This window comes from Canis lupus, chromosome 36 (genome assembly GCF_048164855.1).
Source record: "Canis lupus baileyi chromosome 36, mCanLup2.hap1, whole genome shotgun sequence".
Taxonomy (NCBI): Eukaryota; Metazoa; Chordata; class Mammalia; order Carnivora; family Canidae; genus Canis; species Canis lupus.
In genome coordinates this window covers 21262404-21285333 of record NC_132873.1, presented here as the reverse complement: position 1 = coordinate 21285333, position 22930 = coordinate 21262404, and the positions used below count along the sequence as shown (strand labels likewise).

At 38.8% G+C, this 22930-nt stretch overlaps 1 protein-coding gene across 5 annotated transcripts in view; it reads left to right on the top strand.

The window, feature by feature from the left end:
* SGO2 (shugoshin 2) overlaps window positions 1-22930 on the top strand; it is a 54572-nt gene that overhangs the window by 767 nt on the left and 30875 nt on the right. Inside the window, exons 1-4 of one of the 5 annotated variants that reach the window (XM_072813162.1) lie at window positions 14197-14336; window positions 19932-20066; window positions 21552-21727; window positions 22531-22608. In XM_072813162.1, coding sequence (XP_072669263.1) covers window positions 19934-20066; window positions 21552-21727; window positions 22531-22608 — 387 coding nt within the window. In that variant the 5' untranslated portion in view covers window positions 14197-14336; window positions 19932-19933. Of the gene's footprint in view, window positions 1-14196; window positions 14337-14451; window positions 14668-15077; window positions 15195-19931; window positions 20067-21551; window positions 21728-22530; window positions 22609-22930 lie in introns of those variants that run through there. The other 4 variants (XM_072813164.1, XM_072813166.1, XM_072813163.1 and 1 more) reach the window with 4 other exon arrangements.

The window sequence follows — 22930 nt, the reverse complement described above, 5'->3', positions numbered from 1 at the left end:
CATAGCACTCACATTCTGGTGCAGTGGTCAGAACACCTTTTCTGGGTGTGCCTGGCTGACTCAGTCATTAGAGCGTGTGACTCTTCCTCTTGCAATTGTGATTCCAGTTCCATGTTGCGGGTAGAGATTACTTAATAAATAAAGGTTTAGAAAACAAAACCTTTCCTGTAAATGTTTAGGCTTTGTGGGCCACATACAACTACTCAACTTTGCTGTTACGGTGTTAAAGCAGCCGTAGATAACACATAAATGAGAATGACTGTGTTCCAACTGTACTTGCGCAGACTGGAATTTGAATTTCACATAATTTTCATGTGTTGTGAAATAGTCTTTAAATTTTTTTTTACAACACTTAAATATGTTAAAACCATTCTTAGATCATGGGCCACACAAAACAGTTGTCTGGCTGTGGCCATAATTTACCTGCCCCTATTCAAGTCGGAGAAACAGACACTAAGCTAAGTAGTTACAGATAGTGGTAACTACTTGCAGGGAAATAGGATAATGTTGGGTGGATATATGGCTGGGGTGGAGCAGGCCCTGCTGATGAGGAGACATTTAAGTTAAACACTAAGGATGAGAATGAGCCCACCTGCCATGATGGGGGAAGAGTAACTTATGCAGAAGACAGAGCAAGCAGAGCCCAAGGCAGGAAAGGATTTGACAATTTGTTGGAAGAGAAAGGACATTAGTATGGCTGGAGCTTGGTGAGTGTGAGGGCATGGAGGAAGATGATATGAGATGAAGCTAAAAAGATGGGCAGAAGCCAGGTTTTACAGCATCTGTGGCAGTTGTGGGAGTTTAAATTTTACTCTAGGCATAATGGAAAACCATCGAAAGGTTTTCAGCAGGGAAGTGGCATGATTGATTTACTATTTAAAAAAAAAAAATCACTCTGGCTACTGTGATGAGAATGGATTGGAGAATAGACAGCCGTTGCAGTAATCCAGGGGAGAAATGGCACAGCTTCTACTCAGTGATGATGGCAATAGAGAGAAGTGGATGGCTGCAAGAGATATATTTAGGAAACAAATAACAAAATTGCTGACAGTTCAGCTGTGGTATATTAGTTCAGGTTCTTTGAGAAACAGATTGTAAGGTCAGATTAGACATGTGAAAGACGTATTGGGGAAGACACCCGTGAGGGAAAAACAGGGAGGGCTGAAGAGGACTGGGGAAAACCTTTAGACTGATGCTGATTCAACTCTCATGGAGGACAGGAAAAAAAATGGGTAGAACAAGTTGTGGGGATATGTATAACATATATACACACACATACATACAAAGATGTTAAGTATCTTTTCATGTATCTGTTGGCTATCTGTATGTCACCCATTTTTTAATTGGATTTTTTTTTTTTTGGTGTTGAGTAGTAGAAATTCTTTATATATTTTGGATATCAACCCCTTATCAGATACATCATTTGCAAATATCTTCTCCCACTCAGTAAGCTGCCTCTTCATGTTGTTAATGGTTTCCTTTGCTGCACAAAAGCTTTTGATTTTGGTATAGTCCTAGTAATTTGTTTTTACCTTTGTTTCCCTTGTTTGAGGAGTCGTATCCAGAAACATGTTTTTAAGGTAGATGTCCAAGAGATTACTGCCTATATTTTCTTCTAGGAGTTTTATGGTTTCAAGTCTTGCAGTTAGGTTTTTAAACCATTTTTTAGTTTATTTTTGTGTATGATGTAAGAAAGTGGTTCAATTTCACTCTTTTGCATGTAGCTGTCCAGTTTCCCCAACACCATGTATTGAAGAGGCTATCTTTTCCACACAGTATATTCTTGTATCCTTTGTCATAGATTAATTGAGCATATGGGCATGGGTTTATTTCTAGGCTCTCTATTCCTCCTGTTGATCTATATGTCTACTTTTGTGCCATTACCATGCTGTTTTGATTACTATTGCTTTGTAGTATATCTTGAAATCTGGAATTTGTGATACCTCCAGCTTTATTCTTCTTTATCGAGAAGCTTGAGAAATAGCTTTGGCTATTCAAGGCCTTTTGTGGTTCCACACAAATTTTAGGATTATTTGTTCTAATTCTGTGAAAAATGCTATTGGTATTCCGATAGCAATTGTGTTGAATTTGTAGATTGTTTTAGGTAGTATGGACACTCTAACAATTTTAATTCTTCGAATCCATGAATATGGCATATCCTTCTATTTATTTATGCCATCTTCAATTTCTTTCTCCAGTGTCATATAGTTTTCATAGTATAGGTCTCTAACCTCCTTGGTTAAATTTATTTTTAGGTATTTTGTTCTTGTTGCTGCAATTATAAATGGTATGATGTAAAATAATATATTATTAATTTCTCTTTCTGCTACTTCACTATTATTGTAGAGACACACAACAAATTTCTACGTATTAATGTTGTATCCTACAACTTTACTGACCTCATTTATCAGTTCTATAATTTTTTGGGTGAAGTCTCTAGAGTTTTCCAAATATATGATATCATCTCCACCTGTGAATAGTTACAGCTTTACTTCTTCACCAATTTGGATGCCTTTTGGATGCTGCAGCTAGGACTTGGCATACTGTGTTGAGTAAAAGTGGTGAGGGCAGATACTCTTTTCTTACCAGAAAGCATCATACTTGATTTCAAGGTTTCAGAGGTATTACATTACAGTGACTATAATGCCAAGGCTCCAGGCTGAGATGGAGTGGAAGAAAAGCTAATGGAGGTAAGCAGTTTAAGGAATGATTATTTTTAGATGAATTATCCTCATAAGTAATAAAGTCAACAAGAGTGGGAAGAACGATGAAACAGAAGCTAATGTCATCAATAATGGATAATTAGAAGAACCTTAGAGGGCTACATTGAAGAGACAATGAGAGACACTATATCCAGATGGCACACAGTTCAGATTAGCTAGGACTGAGAGAAAGGAAGGAGGAAAAAGTGTTTAACAGTAACAAGAGAAGACACCAACCCACTTCACCTCCTGACCCTGATGTATGCAGGGAATGGAAGGAAAAGCAGTCACTACTTGAGAGGGCTGCAGAGGAAGCACACCCTCTCAGAACAGACAAGTTTCAATTTAAAAAAAAAAAGAAAAAAGGATGAGAGAAATTATGGTAACATTTAAAAAGGGAATTCTAAGAGGCTCAGTGGAAATGTTTAAGAGGAATGAGAAGAGTTGAGGATGGATTCAGACTAGTGGACATAGTAGCAATATGAGAATGGGAGCCCATTTGGCAGTAGACAACTTGTGGAGGTGATTAACATAAACGGGGATCTGAGCCAGGATGGGAACAGTCCTAATGGTCTATTAGTGCAAGATTCAACCAAAGCCCAGATTCTTAGCTCAACAGGATTGGGGTGACCCTATGCTCTGGCTGTTCCCCTTCGTGTGGTAGACTGAATAGAGGGGAAGGTCTTATAAGGAGGCCAAGCTTTCAGAAAGCCCTTAACTGACTATACTCTCTACCACCTCTCCCGGAAGTAAGGATAATCCCAGCTCTGATGCACAAGAGCTTGAGGGGTAGGAAAAGAGGAAGCACCATACAAATCAAAGCCTGAATCAGAGACCTGATCAGAATTAAGACTACTCTTCTCTTCTGACTCTTCCTGAGATGGGAAAGATAGAGACTTGTCATGATTGAGGAGAAGCAAATAACTTTATGTACATCCTTAGGGAAAAAGATTCCCCAACCAAGGACAGCCCGGGTGGCTCAGCGGTTTAGTGCCACCTTTGACCCAGGGCATGATCCTGGGGATCCAGAATCGAGTCCCACGTCAGGCTCCCTGCATGGAGCCTGCTTCTCCCTCTGCCAGTGTCTCTGCCTCTCTCTCTCTCTCTGTCTCTCATGAATTAAAAAAAAAAAAAAAAAAGATTCCCAAACCATAAATACTTCCCTCCCTCCAATCCAGGATAAAATATAGAAGTATAGGAAGGAGAATGAGAGAGTCTGGTTGCTCCTTTATTTAATCTGGATGGGTTGCAGTGTTTCTCTTTTTAAATGCCTGGTGTAAGTGTGCACGCCCATCAAAATAATACTAGTATAGAATTTTTGGGTAGCCAAGTTAATAGCAGCCATAGCTGCATTAATCTGAATTCCCTAATTCCTTCTCCAAAAAAAATAATACAGAACAATAAAAAGAACAAATAAAACTACAGGAACCTCATGCCACCTGCAAAACTAAAAGAGAACTCCCAAACTTCAAATTATCATAATTACAGAAATAAACACCAAACCTCAGCAGTGTCCCTTGGTCCTACCACAAGTTGTCCTACCACAAACTTGCACAAAGATAAAGGGCAGTATGGAAAGAATACATAGGAGAAAAGGATAACTGTTGACGGGCCTATAATTGATCTAAATAACCAGGACAAGGAGAAGTCTATTCTTGTGCTATACTAGTGGTAAAGAACTCTGGTAGATCAGAATATTTACTATATATTAAAAAAAATTTTAATGAACATGATTCAAGGTGACAATGTATGGAAACCATTGCTTCTAGAGGTATAGAAGGTAAGAAGGGAATGGAAACACATCCTTTGGGGCTTGGTGAAAACAAAAGAAGTAAAAGGAAAGTTTAGGGTAAAGATATCCAAAGCTGTGAAAATATGTAATCATTAATCTGTATCACACACACACACACACACATTATCCATTAAGAAATTATTTCACTACAGAAAAGGGCACCTTTGAACTTGAAATCTTACAAATTATCCAAACTCTTTGAAATAAATAGGTGGAAATAGAGTAAATATATATAAAGCTATTATAAGAAGACAACAAAAAAGAAGACCATCCAGCTCTGATTTAAAAAAGTACCCCTCCAACAACAACAACAACAACAAAATAACCCCAAAGCAGAAGAAAACAGCAACACAAACTCTCAAGTAAATTAAATATCCACAAAGAAGCTTTTGAGGATATGATAAATCACCTTAAACCCAAAATTTTAAAAACAAAATTCAATAATTGCAAAATAGAAATGGGTGTTTTATAAAGGAAGAAATAAAAAGATTGAACCCAGGAAGAAAAAGACCAAAATTATTACAGAAATGAAGTATAAATTGCAAAGTTTTTGGAGGAAATAAAGTCCAGTGAAAATTTAATAAGTTGTGTTGAAAAAAGACAGGAAAATGCCAAGATAATGAAACAGAGATACAAAATGAAAAATACCTAGGGACAGAGAGAAATGAAAGAAGAAGAAGAAGAAGAATCAACATACAAATAATGGTGGGACTTGAAGAAGACAAAATGACACTGGAACAGAACTATAGAAGAATATAGAAATCTGTATACCGAAATGACCCATCAATTACATTGGAAAATTAAACCAGAATTATCAATTTCAAGCTATAGATAGGTAAAACTATTGGGCTTCAAAGATAAAGAAAAATACCCAAGCCTTCAAGCAAAAAAAGATAAATTACAAGAATGAGAGTATTAAACTGACACCAGAGAGCTCAAAAATGACACCCATGAAAGGCAACAACAGAAGAGCACTTTTTAAAGCCTCAAGGAAAAAAATGTGAGTTAAGAATATTCAGTCAACTTGTTTTTCAGGTATTAAAGCAAGAGGAAATGAACTTTAAACAGAAAAAAATCGAGGAATTTTATATATCTGAGCCCTCCTTGAAGAATATGTGAAAAGATTTTTCTATCCTACCAAGTGACAAAACTTTATCAAAAGGACTGATGGTCAACATAAGAATGGATAAAGAATATGTGGTGTATATATACGATGGAATAATTATTCACCCATAAAAAATAATGAACTCAACATTTGCAACATGGATGGATCTAGAAAGTATAATGCTAAGTGAAATAAGTCAGTCAGAGAAAGACAAATACCATATGATTTCACTCATGTGGAATTTAAGAAACAAAACAGGTGAACATAGGAGAAGGAAATGAATATAATAAGATGAAAATAGAGAGGGACAAAAACTATAAGAGATGCTGAACTCTAAGAAACAAACTGAGGTTTGCTGGAGGGGAGGTGGTTGGGGGAAGGGATAATTGGGTGATGGACATTAAGGAAGGCACCTGCTGTAATGAGTACTAGATGTTATATGGAATTGAAGAATCACTAAATTCTACCTCTGAAATTAAAAAAGACTGATGGTGATCATTTACTATATTTAATTATAGATCTAAAATAACACAATGGTGAGAACAATATTTAAAGAATAATGTGTGATAGGTTCTGACAAAGTAAAAATAATGTAAGTAAAATGGGAGACACCAGAGAGAAAAAAGAAAGTAGAATAAGTTCATTGATTGGTTCATTGATTGTGATATAGGCAATAAATGGGGGTTAAAGGATAATGTTAAAATTGATAAATCAGGTAAGAGAAGGTTAAACAAGAAAGAACTAAGGGCTTCATAAAGGGTATAAATAAAAAGATAATCACAAGAATAACACTACAAACCTTCCTAAATGCAAAAAGAAATTTTAAAAATAAAAAGAGCAAAGGAAATGCATCATATACAGAAAGAAACCCAACAATTATAACAATGTTACTATCATTACTTTATATAAAACATTTTTAACATAAAATGACAGTAGGATTAAGTATATGTCATATCAACCAATATGAATGGGTTTAATTTATCTGTTAAAAGAAAGATGTTTTCTTTTGATTCACAAAGAATGCAGCTGAAAATAAGAAACCTGTCTAAATCAAAGTGACTCAGAAAGTCTAAAACTAAAGTATGAGCAAAAGTGTGCTAGGTAAGTGGAAACAAGAGAGCAGACATTGTGATCCTGATGTCAAAGTAGAATATAAGACAAAATGCATTAAATGAGGCAAAGAAGAAAAAAAATAAAATAAAATAAAATAAAATAAATGAGGCAAAGAAGGACATGTTTTAATGTCACAATTCACTATGAATATATACCAGTTATGAATTCTATTCACCAGACAACTCAGCAACACATAATGAAGCAAAAATCATAGGGCATGTAAAGAAACACTGTAGAAATATGCTAATAGTAGGAAACTTAAATATACTACTTCCAGTACAGATGAAGTAAACATATAAAATAAGAAAGGAAAATAAATAGATATGTAAATAACATAATCAGGAAGGTAGATCTTAGGGGTATATTTATTATACACCCTGAAAATAGAGAATACAATAGTAACAAAGAAGATAAAACATTTCAGAATAAAGTTATCAGGAAATGTGCAAACCTTATACAAGAAAAACTTTAAGGCATTCTTGAAAGATAGAAAAATGGACTTGAACAAATGAGAAGACATTACAGAATGTTATAAAGATACTATTCTTCTCTAAGTTAATTTATAAACTTAACAAGTACCAACCAAAATACTAACAAGATTTTTTATGGAGCTAGACAAGTTGATATTAAAATTCACTTGGAAAAATAAACATGCAGAGATAACCATGAAAACACTGAAAAAGAAAAGTTTATGAGAGGAGACTGGCCCTACCACTCATTAAAATACACTGTGAGTCTGGTTTTTTATCTAAGTACTGGTGCATAAATTGACAAAGGAGTGGAATAAAATAGAAATTTACAGAAATAGATCCAAATACATATGGCAATTTAGTATGTGATAAACATGGTATCTCAAATTACTTGGGAAAAGGTGGACATTTTAACAAATGTTGGTGGGACAACTGGTTTGCTATTTGGAGAAAGATAAAATTAAAACCAAGTGTCAAACTATAATCAAGAATAAACTCCAAAAGGACCAGGGATATAAATGTCAAAGATGATATCATATAAGTACTAGAAGAAACCATGTATGATTTTCTCTATAACCTGGAGATAGGAAAAGACTTTCTATGACTTTTCTACTTACTATGACTCAAAATTCAGACACAATAACATATATTGATAAATTTGACTATGTTTAAACATATTTTGAACAAAACAAAGAGAAATTCCTGTAAGACAATTTACATACACACAAACCTTTTTCACATATTTCTCAAAAATAGGAAAACATATTCAAACTCACTTATATATGAAATGCATATTAAATCAACCTTCATGGTATATCTCCAACAGTATGAATGTTCTATGCACAAAGTTAGTGATTATAGTATTGTAATTGCAAAATATCAGAAGAAAACTAAATTCCTATACATAGGAGAGTGTGTAGATAAACTATGATACATCCATATAATGGAGTACTATGAAGTAATAGAAAAGAATGAGGTCATTTTCTATGAACTAATGTAGAGTGATTTCCAGGATATTTTATTAAGTGAAAAAAGACAAAAATGCAAGAATTTTGCTCATGTCACTTTTTGTATAAGAAAGAATGGGAGGAGCGCCTGGGTGGCTCAGTCCATTAAGCAGCTGACTTTGGCTCAGGTCATCTTCTCAGGGTCCCAGGATCTCAGGGTCCCAGGATCTGCCCCACAGTCAGGCTCCCAGCTCAGCGGGGAGTCTGCTTCTCACTCTCCCTTTACCCTTACCCCCTGTACATGCACTCTCTTTCAAACAAATAAATACAATCTTTTTTTAAAAAAAGAATGGGAAATGAGTAAACCTACATATATCTAATCAATTGTACAAATAGAAGCATAGGAATGAATCATAAACAAAAAAACTATTAAGTTTAATTGCCTACAGTTGGCTACTGTATTGGCCACTGTAGACCTACAAATTTCTGTTGTTTCAAACTATAAGTGTGTGGTAATTTGTTACAGCAGCAATAGGAAACTAATGCAGGCAGTTTGGAAGTAGGAGAGAGAAAGGAAGAGTGATGCTTTTGAATATATGCATTCAGAAAGTTTTGACTTTTGAAATTAATGTTTCCCATACTAAAATGCATAGGTGAGTATAAACATACATGCATATAAAGATAGGGGAAAAACTAAAACTATATACAAGTAGACATAAGTAAACCTAACCATAATGCAAATGAATATTGTGGACAGCCACTTTGAATAGAGGGGAGAAAATTCATGAATCTAAGGAACTTTATTTTTTTTTTTAAAGATTTGTTTATTTATTTATTCATAGAGACACAGAGAGAGAGAGGCAGAGACACAGGCAGAGGGAGAAGTGGGCTCCATGCAAGCCTGACGTGGGACTTGATCCTGGATCTCCAGGATCACGCCCTAGACTGCAGGCGGCACTAAACCACTGCACACCGGGGCTGCCCATCTAAGGAACTTTAGATCAAAGTATGTGACCACATCACCTCAAGCAAAAGATTAAAGCAAGAATAGTAAACAAATCTTCAACTCTAATTAGTCAAGTTTTCACAGAGTTATGGATTAGGAATTCTGAAATTACTTTCTGTGCAGTCTAGGACTGACAAAAAAGTAAATATATTGTAGTTGGTAGGAACCAGATTCCTCACTTTTGCTATGGTTATATACATTGGAAAGGAAAATGGTAGAATGAGTCCTTTTTTTTTTTTTGGCAGTGGAAGTATCAGTGCAAATGGATGGTTTTTAAGACAGATAAGGTAATGGATAGAAACAGTAGATGATAAAGATAGAAATATGGATGTTTATGTACATGCAGGTATGTCTATATAAAGGCATGTCTATTTTCAAGCTCTGTCTCTTTAGAGAGCCTAGAACTAATGACACCCCAGTAGCAGTGGGCCCACCAAGTGCCAGATTTTTGGTTTCTAAATCCATTCTGCGCATTTTTTAGTAAAAAGAACAAAACTTCTTGGTGAAACTGCTGATTGATTGCAGGGCTGGGTCTGAGAAAGTACAAAATGAGCCAGGGGTTGGCCTCCAGGAGGCTTGTGTCTCTTCCTCCCCCACACTGCCTCTCTGGCTGCCCTTTCATCTTTCTCCACGTTAATGTTCACGAGCGTTCTGCTTTCTACCCTTCTTGTGCTTCTACACGCCTTCCCCCCGTAACTTAACTCCAGCGATATCTATTACTGTTCACTGCTGACTCCCAAATCCAAATATCTCTCGGAGTTGCATGTTTTATATCTGTGTGCCTGCTGGACATTCCCACCTGTATATCCCAAGGGGATTTCAAACAGAACTCATTATTGTCCACAACTGCTGTTCCTTTGCATTTGCAGTGAGGAGTAGAAGGAAAAATAGGTATGTTGAGCACAGGTGTGGATGGAGATCTCCTGGGCCCCTCTCCAGCAGCCAGGGGGATGTCCATGTGGAGGGAACTCTGGAGATGTGGGCTTTGGGGCCCTGCACTGTTGGATGGAGCATGTTAATGTTAGTCTATTAGTAAAGCTAGTGAGCACCACAGCTGAGTTTTCAAGCCCTCCCCAAGCTTCCAGTTTATATGGTTCAGATTTTATCATATGTTTTTTTTTTTTTAGATTTTATTTATTTATTCATAAGAGACAGAGAGAGAGAGAGAGAGAGAGAGAGGCAGAGACACAGGCAGAGGGAGAAGCAGGCTCCATGCAGGGAGCCCGATGTGGGACTCGATCCCGGGACTCCAGGATCACGCCTCGGGCCGAAGGCAGGTGCGAAACCACTGAGCCACCCAGGGATCCCCTTATCACAGGAAATCTTGAGTAAAAAAGATGCTCAAACCTTTTTGGAAAAACCTGTGGAGGCCCAAGATAGAGATTGGGAAGTAGACCCAACCCCAGTTTCTCAATGTAGCCCAGCATGGGGACCAGGGAGGAGGCAGTGAAAGAGCCCTTGTAAGACCTGCTGGAGATCATCCAGCCAGACAACCAGTTAGATGAGACCCTTGGGTATTTTATCCCTCCCCCAGAGAAACCTGCCTGCCACACGTACTTACACCTACATCAGAAATAAGAATGCTTAGTGCTGCTGTTACATATTCCCTACCCCTGCCTGAACCAGAGAAACAGTGTTGAATCATCTTAAGTCTCTACTAGCCATAATGTATGGGAATGGATTGTTTGCTCGTCTTCCTTATCCCTTAAGAAAAGAGGATTTGCCTCATCCACCATCACTCCTGGCATAATGCCAGGTGCAAAAGGGACTTAAGAAAAGTTAATCAAAGAAAAGAGGTGGCTGGTAAGCAGGTAACACAAGTAGGCTTGCATGATGAATGCCATGCCTTGAAACTGAAGTAACAGAATGGTCGTGGCCAGACTGCCTGGGTTCAAATGCCATCTATACCACATACTAAACTGCATAAGTTACTTAAATTTTTGTGTCTCCATTTCCTCAAGGAAACAATAGTATAACAAGGAAATAATAGTATATACCACATAGGATCACTGTGAGGATTAAAAAGCATATAAAGGTCTTGACACAGTGCCTAGGACATAGTAAATGCTTGATACATGTTGTCTGTTATGATTATTACCTATCCCTAACCTGGCACAGCAGGAAGTCTTTTCAGTAAAGAAAATAGAAATAATTATTGTAATACAGTAACATAAAATACTGAAATGAACCTTTGTCATTCTTTTGGCTGCCCAGCTCAAAAAGCCCTTCCTGAGACTAGATGGAAGGCAGAGATGACCTCTCACTAAGAAACTACAAAAACCAGCCCCAGGCTGAATGTTCAGGACTCCCTTCCAGCTAGAATTTGTAGCATATGATCCAGGCTTGACCCGTCAGACACACGCAACTCAGGCCTAGCACCCGGCGCTAGTGGTGCCAGACAGAAGGGATGGAGAACTTGTAGCAGTCATGCCCACTTTCTCCAGAGGTAGCAGCAGTGGCCATCCCAGTGGTAGCATGCAGAGCCGCTGATGGCTACGTAAGATCCGCAGTATCCTCACAGGACTGCGGCTGGCTCTGTTGCCAAGGTCCTCTTGTTCCTGTTTTCAAGCTCACATCCTCTCCAGAAGTGCTTTAAACCACCCACTGTTCTTTTCTGCTTTCTGCCAGCCTTAGTTTTTCTTGGTGTAATTCAACCTGCCAGATTGATATAGTTGATCAGATCAGATGGTTTAATAAAATGTAAGTCCACTATTTCTACTTTGTTTTATTTGTTTATTGATTTGCAGTGTGTCTTCTACTCAGCTCCTGTTGAGGGTCTGTTTTTCTAGATGATTTTGTGGTGTGGGGGTGTGAGTGAGAACAATCAAATTTTAATTGACTGGAACCTACCCTTGGAGAAAATCAGAAGACTAATGAGTGTAGGAATAAAGGAAAATGGAGGGTGAGAAGCAAAATCCACAAAATGGAGTGCCTTGTGCGGGAGAGTATCGTAACAGGACTGAGACTTCATTTAATTTAACTGCTTTGCTTTATAGATGAGCCCAAAACAAAGAACACACAGCTAAAGTATGTTCAAGATAAAACCAACTCTATCTTCACACTCTTAGTCCAGGGCTCCTGCCTCTATCCATTCTAAGAGGCGAGTGACCTAAAAGCAAGCTCAGATCAGGTTATATTCAGTTCAATTAATTATACCTTTTAAGTTTATGGTTGCTTATGAAAAGAATTTACACTATCAAGAGCTTTTTACAATTTACAAAGCACTGATTAAATTCTCTCAACTACTCTGAAATAAGACAATCATCACTTTTTAAAACAAGGTGTTGGGGGGCAGCCTGGGTGGCTCAGCAGTTTAGCACCACCTTCGGCCCAGGGCGTGATCCTGGAGACCTGGGATCGAGTCCCACGTCAGGCTCCCTGCATGGAGCCTGCTTCTCCCTCTGCCTGTCTCTGCCTTTCTCTCTCTCTCTCTCTCTCTCTTTCCCTCTGTCTCTCATGAATAAATAAATAAAATCTTTTAAAAATAATAATAAAAAATAAAACAAGGTGTGGTATTTATGTCTTGAAAAAGTTTGTCACATTTCCTTTACCTCTGGCTGTGCCCTTCTATTTCTTTTGGTGTTGAAGTTGTAGCTACAAAATAAGTCAAGAGGAAAGCAGTATTAGCATATTTGAACAAAATGGTCTGCTGGTTGGAACTATCATAAAAATATACTGGATGTTGTTATTAACCTCCATATTACAAATGAAGAAGCAGAAGCGCGATGAGATTATATGACTAGGCCAAGATTAAATAAACACTAAATGGCAGAGCCATGACATGGTTCATTTAAAAAACATATTAACATATATTGAGCATTTAATGTGTCAGACTGGATAAACAAGATATAGTGGTAGTTAATCCCTAGATAAACCAGAAATTTCTATAACCAGCATATTACATTCTAAACCACTTTTATGGAAGTTTTTTACTAATGTTAGCAGCTGGCCAATCAATAAATACTCTTCTACTTACACAAGATTCATGTAGCCAGATCTCTTTGGTCACAGACTATGAAATATACTAAAAAGGTCTAACTCAGAATCATACTTTACATGATTTTTCTAGATTCTCTAAAGTAAAATGGAAATTTGTGATTCTCCGATGTCCCCCCAAATGAACAAAACACTGACAAGAATATGAAGTTGACTATATCACTGTTTATAACCAATCATTAACATCTAGATTTAAAAAGCTATTTTCAACTTCAGTTTTTTCACTCTAACGTCGTAGAAAGAGGGAATTTTATTGTCAGTATAGTTTTTCCAAGTGTTTCCACAGAGTATGAAAGTCACTCGTCAGAGGAAAACTAAGCTAATTTACTTGGACATAAAGAGAATAATATATTTTTTAATGTAGTTGCAAATAGCGAAAAACTTTCCACGTTTCATAATGCAGTATTTATTTTCTTCGGGTGATTGATTCCTTTGACCTGGCGTTGTAGGTTTTCACCATTTAACCAGTCCAGGAGCGAGCAGACCTGCCCAGATGCTCCCAGATCAATGACAAGAGGGGAAACACTTTATTTTTTCACAATTAAAATAAGAGTTGTAGATTAATACACAGTGATCATGCATGGGAGGGAGTGAGATACACACTTTTATTGACTGTAAAATGGAATTTAAAGGAAGGTTTGTGTTACTTGTTGAGTTGAAATAAATCCTTTATACTGGGGGAAAAAAAACTCTCGTACATCTAGCTGAGCCAAACCATTTGTATTAAGACCTAAATACTCAGACCCAAGGTTTTCAAAAATAAAAATAAAAAAAATTTTCATTGCTGCTTTTCCTTGAGCAAGTTGAAAGAAAAATGGGGCGTGCTTTTAAGTGAAAACTCAAGATCCTGGCATCATAGTACGAAGACGACTGCCACGCCTTCCGGACATCTAATAGGGGTGTGTCTGTTAACGTTTCCTTTGGGGTCAACCCATCAGCAGGCGCTACAGGGCAACCTGCCGGGAGCGGTCCTCGGGTCCCGCGTTGCCCCAGGCTCTCCTGGCCACGCCCACCCTGTCGCTCAACTCGCGGTCCCGCCCCCTTCCACCTCCCACTTCCTGGTAACCGCGCTCCTTTGCGCGGCCTCCTGGGCATCTGATTGGTCGGCGTGGTAACCGCTAACGGCTGCGGGCTTTAAACCGAGCGCTCGCCGCCGGCGCCGCGCCTCAGGAGCTGGGTGCTCGTCGCCCCCGTGCTGAAAGGGGGTAAGTGCGGGGCGCTGGGCGCGGCCGCCCGGCTGTGGGGGGAGACCCGTGCCTCTCCCGGCCGGACCCCCGGCCCTGCTCGCCAGTCTCCGGTCCGGCGGGCCCCGCGCGGCCCGTGGTCCCGCCCACCGCCCGCCCTCCCTCCGCCCTCGGACCGCTCTGAGGGCCTCTCCCCGACTCCCTGGCGTGGACGTGAGTGGCGGCCTCGACCCTTTGCGCCCGGCTCGCGACGGGGACGGGGACGGGGACGAGCGGCCAGTTAGGTCCGCTTCTTGAAAGAAGGGCTTCCGTCAGCGCCCTGATGTTTAAGAACATTTTCTACCTCATCATTGTGAGCACTCGCTCAGTAACTGCTGGGTGAACGTTAGAGACTGCTTACCCCAAGTTCTTTTCTTTCTTTTTAAGATTTTGTTTATTTATTCATGAGAGACACAGGCTGAGGGAGAGGCAGGCCCCCCCAAGGGAGACCTGACGTGGGACTCGATCCCGGGTCTCCAGGATCAGGCCCTGGGCGGAAGGCGGCGCTGAACCGTTGAGCCACCCGGGCTGCCCTCCCTCATTCCTTTTTTTTTTTTTTTTTTTTTTAGATTTTATTTATTTATTCATGAGAGACACAGAGAAAGAGGGAGAGAGGCAGAGACACAGGCAGAGGGAGAAGCAGATCTCGCGACCGGGGTCACGCCCTGAGGCGGAGGCAGGTAGATGCCCAACCGTCGAGCCACCCAGGCGCCCCTGCTTACGCAAGTTCCTGGGGGAGCCCTCTCCGTTAGGCTCTCTACAGCCGGGAAGGCCGGCCCAAGGCGAACGGGTGATGGAAGACTGGGAAACTTAGAACTTGCGCTGGGTCTCCATGGGCAGGTAGGGTTTCGGTAGGGAATAGGAACGACAGTTTCTCTACCTGACGGATCCGATTCAGGAGAACCGAATTTGGAGCTCGGTATTTCTGATGTAGAGTTAGCCGGGATGATGGAGACCTGAGCTGCAGAACAAATAATAAAGAAGGCCTGTTAGCGAGGGCCGTATGCCTAGTCCTCGGGCGGCCCCGGTGGCTCAGCCGTTGGGCGTGATCCTGGAGACCCGGGATCCTGTCCCACGGCGGGCTCCCTGCATGGAGCCTGCTTCTCCCTCTGCCTGTGTCTCTGCCTCTCTCTCTCTCTCTGTCTCTCGTGAATAAATAAATAAAATCTTTTAAAAAAATGTATGCCTAGTCCTGTACTAGACTCTGTAAGTACATTGTTGGTTCGTTTAATCCTTACAATGAGATGCTCTTACTATTACTTTGTAAGTCTGAAAGTTGAGACTTAGAGATGTTAAGATAACATAGCTATGAAATGTTAAAACTGGGATTCCCAACACAATCTCAACCGCTGTTCATAACGCCTCACTTTTGATGTTAAGTCCCCCTTGAATGGTACTCCAGTGGTCTGCCTAGGTTCCTTGAGTGTTACTTAGTGGGGCTGTTAATGTGCAGGGTGACAGGGCAGTGTTAAAAGGAACACTGATTTTCTGGCCTGAGCATTTGGGTGGATGATTGCTAGTGCCATTTATTAAGTTAGGGAACTACGAACCAACTTATGGGGAGGACAATTCAGTAAAATGAGATTTGATCTTTCAGAATGGATTTTTTTTTGGGAGACACACAAGATTTCTATGTTAGTATCTCTTCAGAGGTGTGAGATGCAACCATTTGTTGGGAGTTTCTGTATGTGCCTGTCTTCTATCTATGGAATATGTGATCTTTGATTTTACTTTTTTTTTTCTTTTTGGCAAAACTTTTATTCATTTTTTATTTTATTTATTTTATTTTTTAAGATTTTGTTTATTTATTCATGAGAGGCACAGAGACAGAGAGGCAGAGACACAGGCAGAAGGAGAAGCAGGCTCCATGCAGGGAGCCCAACATGGGACTCCAGGATCACGCCCTGCACTGAAGGTGGCGCTAAACCACTGGGCCACCAGGCCTGCCCTTGGCAAAACTTTTAGAAGAAACATTGAGCCTTAGCATTGTAAGGTTTCTAGTTAAACTGCCCCATTGCCAAAAAATTCTTCTAAAACTGTCTTCTCATTATTTGCTTGACATCTCCCTATCTTCTGCTCAACATTTGCAAAGGAGACTCATTCCAGTATTGGTCAGTTTTTAGTATTCATTTATTCATAGTTTTACAAATGTTTATCCAGTAGCTACTATATGCCAGGCACTCTTGACACACTTAGGGACAGTAGCAAACAAACCTGACAAAAATCCATGCCCTCATGAAACACATTTTAGTAGGAGAAGACAGAATAAAATAAGGAAATTGTGTGATCTTGTATCAGACACCTATAAGCCAATGATGAAAAATACAGGAAGTGAAATAGGGTCGGGTGTGCAATTTTAAATAGTTTGGTCTGTAAAGGCTAAGAAAGTAACATTTGAGTAGACTTGAAGCCACTGAGTAAGTAAACCCTGTAATTATTTGGAGGAAGAGTTGAAACAAAGGGGGGAAAAAAGAATATAAAGTTTCTGTAGTGGGAGTATGCTAAGGTAGCTAGTGTGGCTGGAGCTTAGTGAGAAAAGGAAAAGAATTGTGAAGAGGTCAGAGAGGTACTGGATCGGGAATGGGGAAGGGGAGAAGTGTCAAATTGTGTAGTACCTTACAGGCCATTATGACTACTCCAATGAGATGGAAAACCACTGGACTGCTTTTAACAGAGGAGTGACATGAATTTTCATAAGGTTTAAAGGGATCATTTTGGTTACTAGATTGAGAATAGATAGTAGGGAAGAATGTGGAAATGGACACCATTTAGGTAGTTATAAAAATAACGTACATGAGAGACAATGGCAACTTGAATCAGAGTGATTAGGTGGCCCTAATGGGACATGTGAAAGTTGGGCCAGCATGACTAGTGGTAGAGTGGATGTAGGATATGAGAGAAAGTGTTCCAAGCTGAGCAAGTGGAAGGGTGGATTTACTATTAAATGAGATAGAGAAGACCCAGTGGAGCAGGTTTGGGTGGGGTAAGTTTAGGACATGTTAAGTGTGAGATACATATTAGACATCCAAGTTAGAGATGAGGAGTAGGCAGTTGAATAAATAAGTCTGGAGTTGATTTGGTTATAAATTTGCAGGTCATTGGGTACCCTCACAGGAGTATATATACATAGAAAATGATGAGACCTAAGGATTGAGATCTGATGTACTCCATTGGTAAAAGGTTAGGGAGATACAGAATAATCAGCAGAAGAGACTTAGAAGAAGTGGTCAGTGAGGCAGAAAAAAACCCAGCAGAATGTGGTATTTTGCAAACCCACTAAAGGTATTTCAGAGAGAATGACATGATGTCATATACCATGATTAAAATCATAGATTAATTGAGAACTGGATCTTGACTACTGTATCTGACTTAGTAACGTTGCAGTTTAGTATCTTTAATGATCAATTAATGTTGGTGAGAGCAACAACTTGATTAGAGTAGATCAAGAGGGAATAGGTCCTCCTATGTATTGGAGACAGCAAGTGTGGACAAGTCTTTAAAGGAGTTTTGCTATTAAGAAAAACAGAGATAGGGTAATAGCATTCAGTCGTCAAGAGATCACTGGCATCTTCTTAAGTTTTCCATTTTCATGCATTTACACATGCCATTCCTTCTTCCTGGAATACCCTTTCTAACCTTGATGCCTGACAAATTCTTTGTTTTTAAGACTTATTTATTCACTTAAAAAATATGTATTGTGTTCATATTATTTGTCAGGCACTAGTCTGTGAGCTGGGAAATACATCAGTGAATAAAACAGAAAAAAATTCATGACTTTCTAGAACTTTCTAGTTGGTAGGAAATTAGTAAATTCTGTAGTATATTAGATAGAGATTTAGATGCTATGGGAAAAAAATAGAGACGGGTAAGAGTAATCAGACATGCTAAGGGAAGGAGCTGCAGTTTTGAAAGGCCTCACTTAGAAAAGCAAAGACTTGGAGGAGAGTGAATTCGCCATTTCTGTATCTGGAGGAAGAGCTTTCTCAGTAGAGAGAATGACCAATAGAAGGGAAAGGACCTGAGGCTGAAGAATGGCTGCCGTCTGCCAAGCAGTTAGAGCTTGGTGGCCAGTGTGGTCTGGAAGGAATGGGCTGGGAGACAAAAGGAAGAATTCAAACTGGAGAAATGGGAAGAAGAGCAGATGATGGAGGGACTTGACCATTGAAGGACTTCAGTGTTTATTCTGAGAGAAATGGGGAACCATTGGAGACTTTTAGATTGTGTAGACTAATAAATACACTGCAGTGAGGGCAGCAGTGGAAGTAGAAGTATAAGAGGCTATTAAAATAATTCAAGTAAAGTGTATCAGCACCTTGGTCTAGGCTGATAGTAGTAGAGATATGAGAAGCAGTCAGATTCTAATGTATTGTGAAGGTTGATTGGGATATGAGAGATTTTTGGCCAGAGCAATTAGAAGGATGGAGTTGCCATGAACTGAAATAGAGAGGGCTCTGAGTGTATGTGCTGCCGAAGCGAGCACAGAGAGGGCTCTGAGTGAAGCAGGTTTGGGCAGAGTAAGTTTGCTATGCCCTGTTTTAGTTACTCAAGTAGTGCTACTTAGTGTATGGACACTAATGGAGAGCATTTGGAAGCCTAACTTGAATAGAATCCAGGACAGTCTTCCCATCACAAGATCCTCAACGTAAACATATCTGTAAAGACGCTTTTTCTACATGAGGTTTAGAATGATGGGGATTGGGACCTGATATCTATCGGGTATCATTTTTTAGCCTACTATGGAGCTGGAGAAGGATTAGGATGAAGGAGATGAGGGTGACTTGGGGGTCCGGAGGTTCTGTAATTGATATAAAGAGGATAGTGAGATTAGTCCTGTGGACTTAAGCAGGTAGTGGGAAGAGGCTGAATATTAGGAGTTAGGCAGCACAGGTAACTGCGTTTCTCTGAAATGGAAGCAAGGAGGCTTGGGGAGGGGATAGGAGTTTACAGAGGTTGGTCTTGTCTAAGTACATAGCTTAGCATCAACTGTACCTTCTCAATAAAACCCTTCTGGTTCTTTTCCTCTGCCCAGGCAGATTTAATTACTTTTATGCATTGTGTATTATATCAGTTATTCTTGTCCGAGTATGATGTGATTATCTTCTTCTTTCCACTATTAGGCTTTAAAGTCTAATAGACCTTAACTCAAATGGACAAATAGACATGTTCAAGATCTCCTGCTAATTCCTCCAAATTAGCTAGCCCCCAATCCCATAAGATTGGGTTTATCTGTTCTGTGCATTCTCTAAGGTTACACTTCTTACAATGTATCAAAATAGGATCTGTACCCACATTGGACTCTGCATTCCATGACTATGCATTCCTGTACAACCATATCCTGTTTTCTGTCCCCAGTGCCTAACCTAGCTCCTGATGCTCCTATATAATAATAACCTATATAATAATATAGGTTTGAATGAAAAAACAGTCCTTCCCTTTTTTGGATACTACTTTAAACCATTTTTGACTAAATGCATACTTTCAGATTTAGACAAAGTGTTTTTACAAATACTATCAGTCATCCCTTTTTCTTTTATTAATCAATACTCTGATTTCTTTCTTTTTTTGATTTTACTTTAGTGATGGAGCACCCAGTGATGGACACTGGCCCACTTTATACTTCTGGAATTAACAGACATGGGAAAGACAAAAGAATTTCAAAGACTGGGAAGTTGAATGTTTCTCTTGCTTCAAAAATCAAAACAAAAATCCTAAGTAAGTGCCATTAGTTTTAAAGTATGCTCACATTTTTACTTTCCCCTGGAGAATTGATATAATGTTTGGTCCTTTATTTTATTGAGTATGGAAATTATTAAAAAGATTATTTTTGTTAATTGATGTTTTGTCCATTCGATCTTTCCTGTCTCCTTCAACTCCTGTTAATTGAGGGGTTATGATGATTTACCCTCAGTGCTGACAGTAGAATTTTCAGCAGTAAGGCTGACATAGCCTAAGGCAGCTACCTCCTACACGACAAAGAAAATACCATGTGATGTTGCTGGAAAAGAGCTTAAAAAAAAAAGTGACCTTGTTCTAGCATGCTGTAGCAATAAGATGATGGGTAATCTAGATGTGGTGGGCCCAGATAGAGTGTTGTAGTGAATGATTTTTGTATAGCTAAAGCTCATGAGGGTACTAAGCATTTGGAGATAGGGTTTCATGGATTCTGGAATTAAGGTTTCAGAAGTAGGGGGAAAAAGAAGTAGGAAAGACTGCCAAGATAAATTCTCATCACTTCTGAAAATGATCTCCGTGGTTTGTAACCCGGAGTAGGAAAAGTTTCCAGCTGATATAGCACCTGTGAAGGGTGACTGTGTGTGCCCTATGAAATAGCTAACATCCTGCATATCTTTTTTTTTTTTTTTTTAGATTTTATTTATTTATTCATGAGAAACACAGAGAGAGAGAGAGAGAGAGAGAGGCAGAGACACAGGCAGAGGGAGAAGCAGGCTCCATGCAAGGAGCCCGACATGGGACTCGACTGGGTCTCCAGGATTAGGCTCTGGGCCGAAGGCAGCACTAAACCACTGAGCCACCCGGGCTGCCCACATTTCTGATTTAAATTATATTTACATAGTGCTTGTAAAGGGAAGGGGTCAAGTTTAGGTTGCAGTAAATGCCTAGAGACAAGAGTTGAATATTTAGAATAGAGATAGAAGATCCCACAGGGTTTAGATGATCTGTCTAACCCTAGAGTAAGTATGCTCCCTTTCACTCAAGATTTTGAAAAATGGACTTTGAGAGCATTAACTGATTTGTTCAGTTCTGGAGCCACAGAAACTGGCTTTAAAATTTTGACAGATTGGCTACCCTAATACCTACTCCAGTTAGAGCTTTAGAATCAGCTTCTCCATTCTACCTCCTAGTCAAAGTAGGAAGGAAAGTAGGGCAACAGGTAGCAAACTGAGTTTTGTGACTGGTATAATTATCTAGCATACTATGTCTATCCTAGATGTCTTTATCCCTGACTCCGTATTTACAACATTCTGCATTCCTCACAGCTCTTTTATTCTTCTTCTGTCTAGCTTTTATTTCTGTGGATCCAAGCTCGATACATTTTTTTCAAAACTACATCTAGACTGTCATTCTATTGTTTACCAACCCTAGTTAAAACTTGTATTTTGCCTAAAATAGTTTCATTAAGGATATAAAAACTGTGAAGATGTAAGTTCAATATTAACTTCTAAAATTTTTTTACAGACAATTCTTCTATTTTCAAAATTTCTTTAAAGCACAACAACAGAGCATTAGCTCAGGCTCTTAGTAGAGAGAAAGAGAATTATCGAAGAATTACAACTGAAAAAATGCTATTGCAAAAAGAAGTAGAGAAACTGAATTTTGAGAACGCATTTCTTCGCCTAAAACTGAATAATTTGGTATGGAAACTATATTGTGTTTGAATTCTAAATTATAGAATAATTATTAACTATATTATTATAGAAGCTCTAAAAATTTTTTCAAATCTCAAATTATTGTAAAAAATTATTGAAAGTATGCCGTATTAATGGACAGACTCTTAATGGGTAATAAAACAGATATTGTAAGTCTACATTCTGAATGGGCACTTAGGGCTCTGCAAACCAGTATAATAACTTGATCGACATTTGATTGTTTATCATTAGCCAATCTTGATGCATTAATACATTTTAAAAGGATGGGCATAATTCTTCCAATGAAAGGAGGGGAATTCCCAGAGTGTTTGTATTTTTTTTTTTTAACCCTAACATTCCCTTGGCTACACACAAAATAGAATGAAGATTGTAGTCGTTGCTTTCCCTTCCAATTTCCATCTCTGTCCACAGAATGGTCAGCTAGGCCGCAACCATAGATCTAACTCTGAAATGCAGAAATTAATTTAAAATGGAAAAATTGATCTCTTCCTGAGTGTTAAATTGCCTGACAAACTATGTTTACTTGCCATGGGATGTATTATTATTGGAAGATAGAGGAATGTTTATAAGAAAATTTAAAATTGAGAGCTCAAAAGCAGTCAAGGGATGTGTGTGTCTGAGTGTGTGTGTGTGTGTGTGTGTGTGAACTATAGAATGTGGCACCCTTTTAGCTTAGCATGATCTCAGTTATTTTCTAAGTCTTCTCAGCTGATGATATCCATAATTGTATGATACAATAAACACTGAATCGTAACTGATTAAGAGAGGTCTTTATTTTACACATACAGAATAAGAAGCTTATAGAAATAGAAGCACTCATGAACAATAGCTTGATAACTGCAATTGAAATGAGTACTCTTTCTGAGGTAAGAGTTTATGTGTAAGTAGTAATATTTTTTAAGCATTACTTAGGATAATTGAGATTCAGTGGCATCAAGGTTGGGGATTCATATTTTAAGCTTTGTGTGAAGAAATGTTGATAGTTCAATTTTAACTGGCTAACAGCATATTATCATTTGATATAATTGATTATTAAAACTTTTATATAAAAATTAGGTTTTGATTAGAAGTAACACAGGACTAGATAGTTCAGTGGAACATAATGGCCCCCAAACTGTTAAAAACGTAGAAGACATTCATAGTATTTCAAATTAGGAAATAATTTGTATTATTAAAAAAAGGATGAGC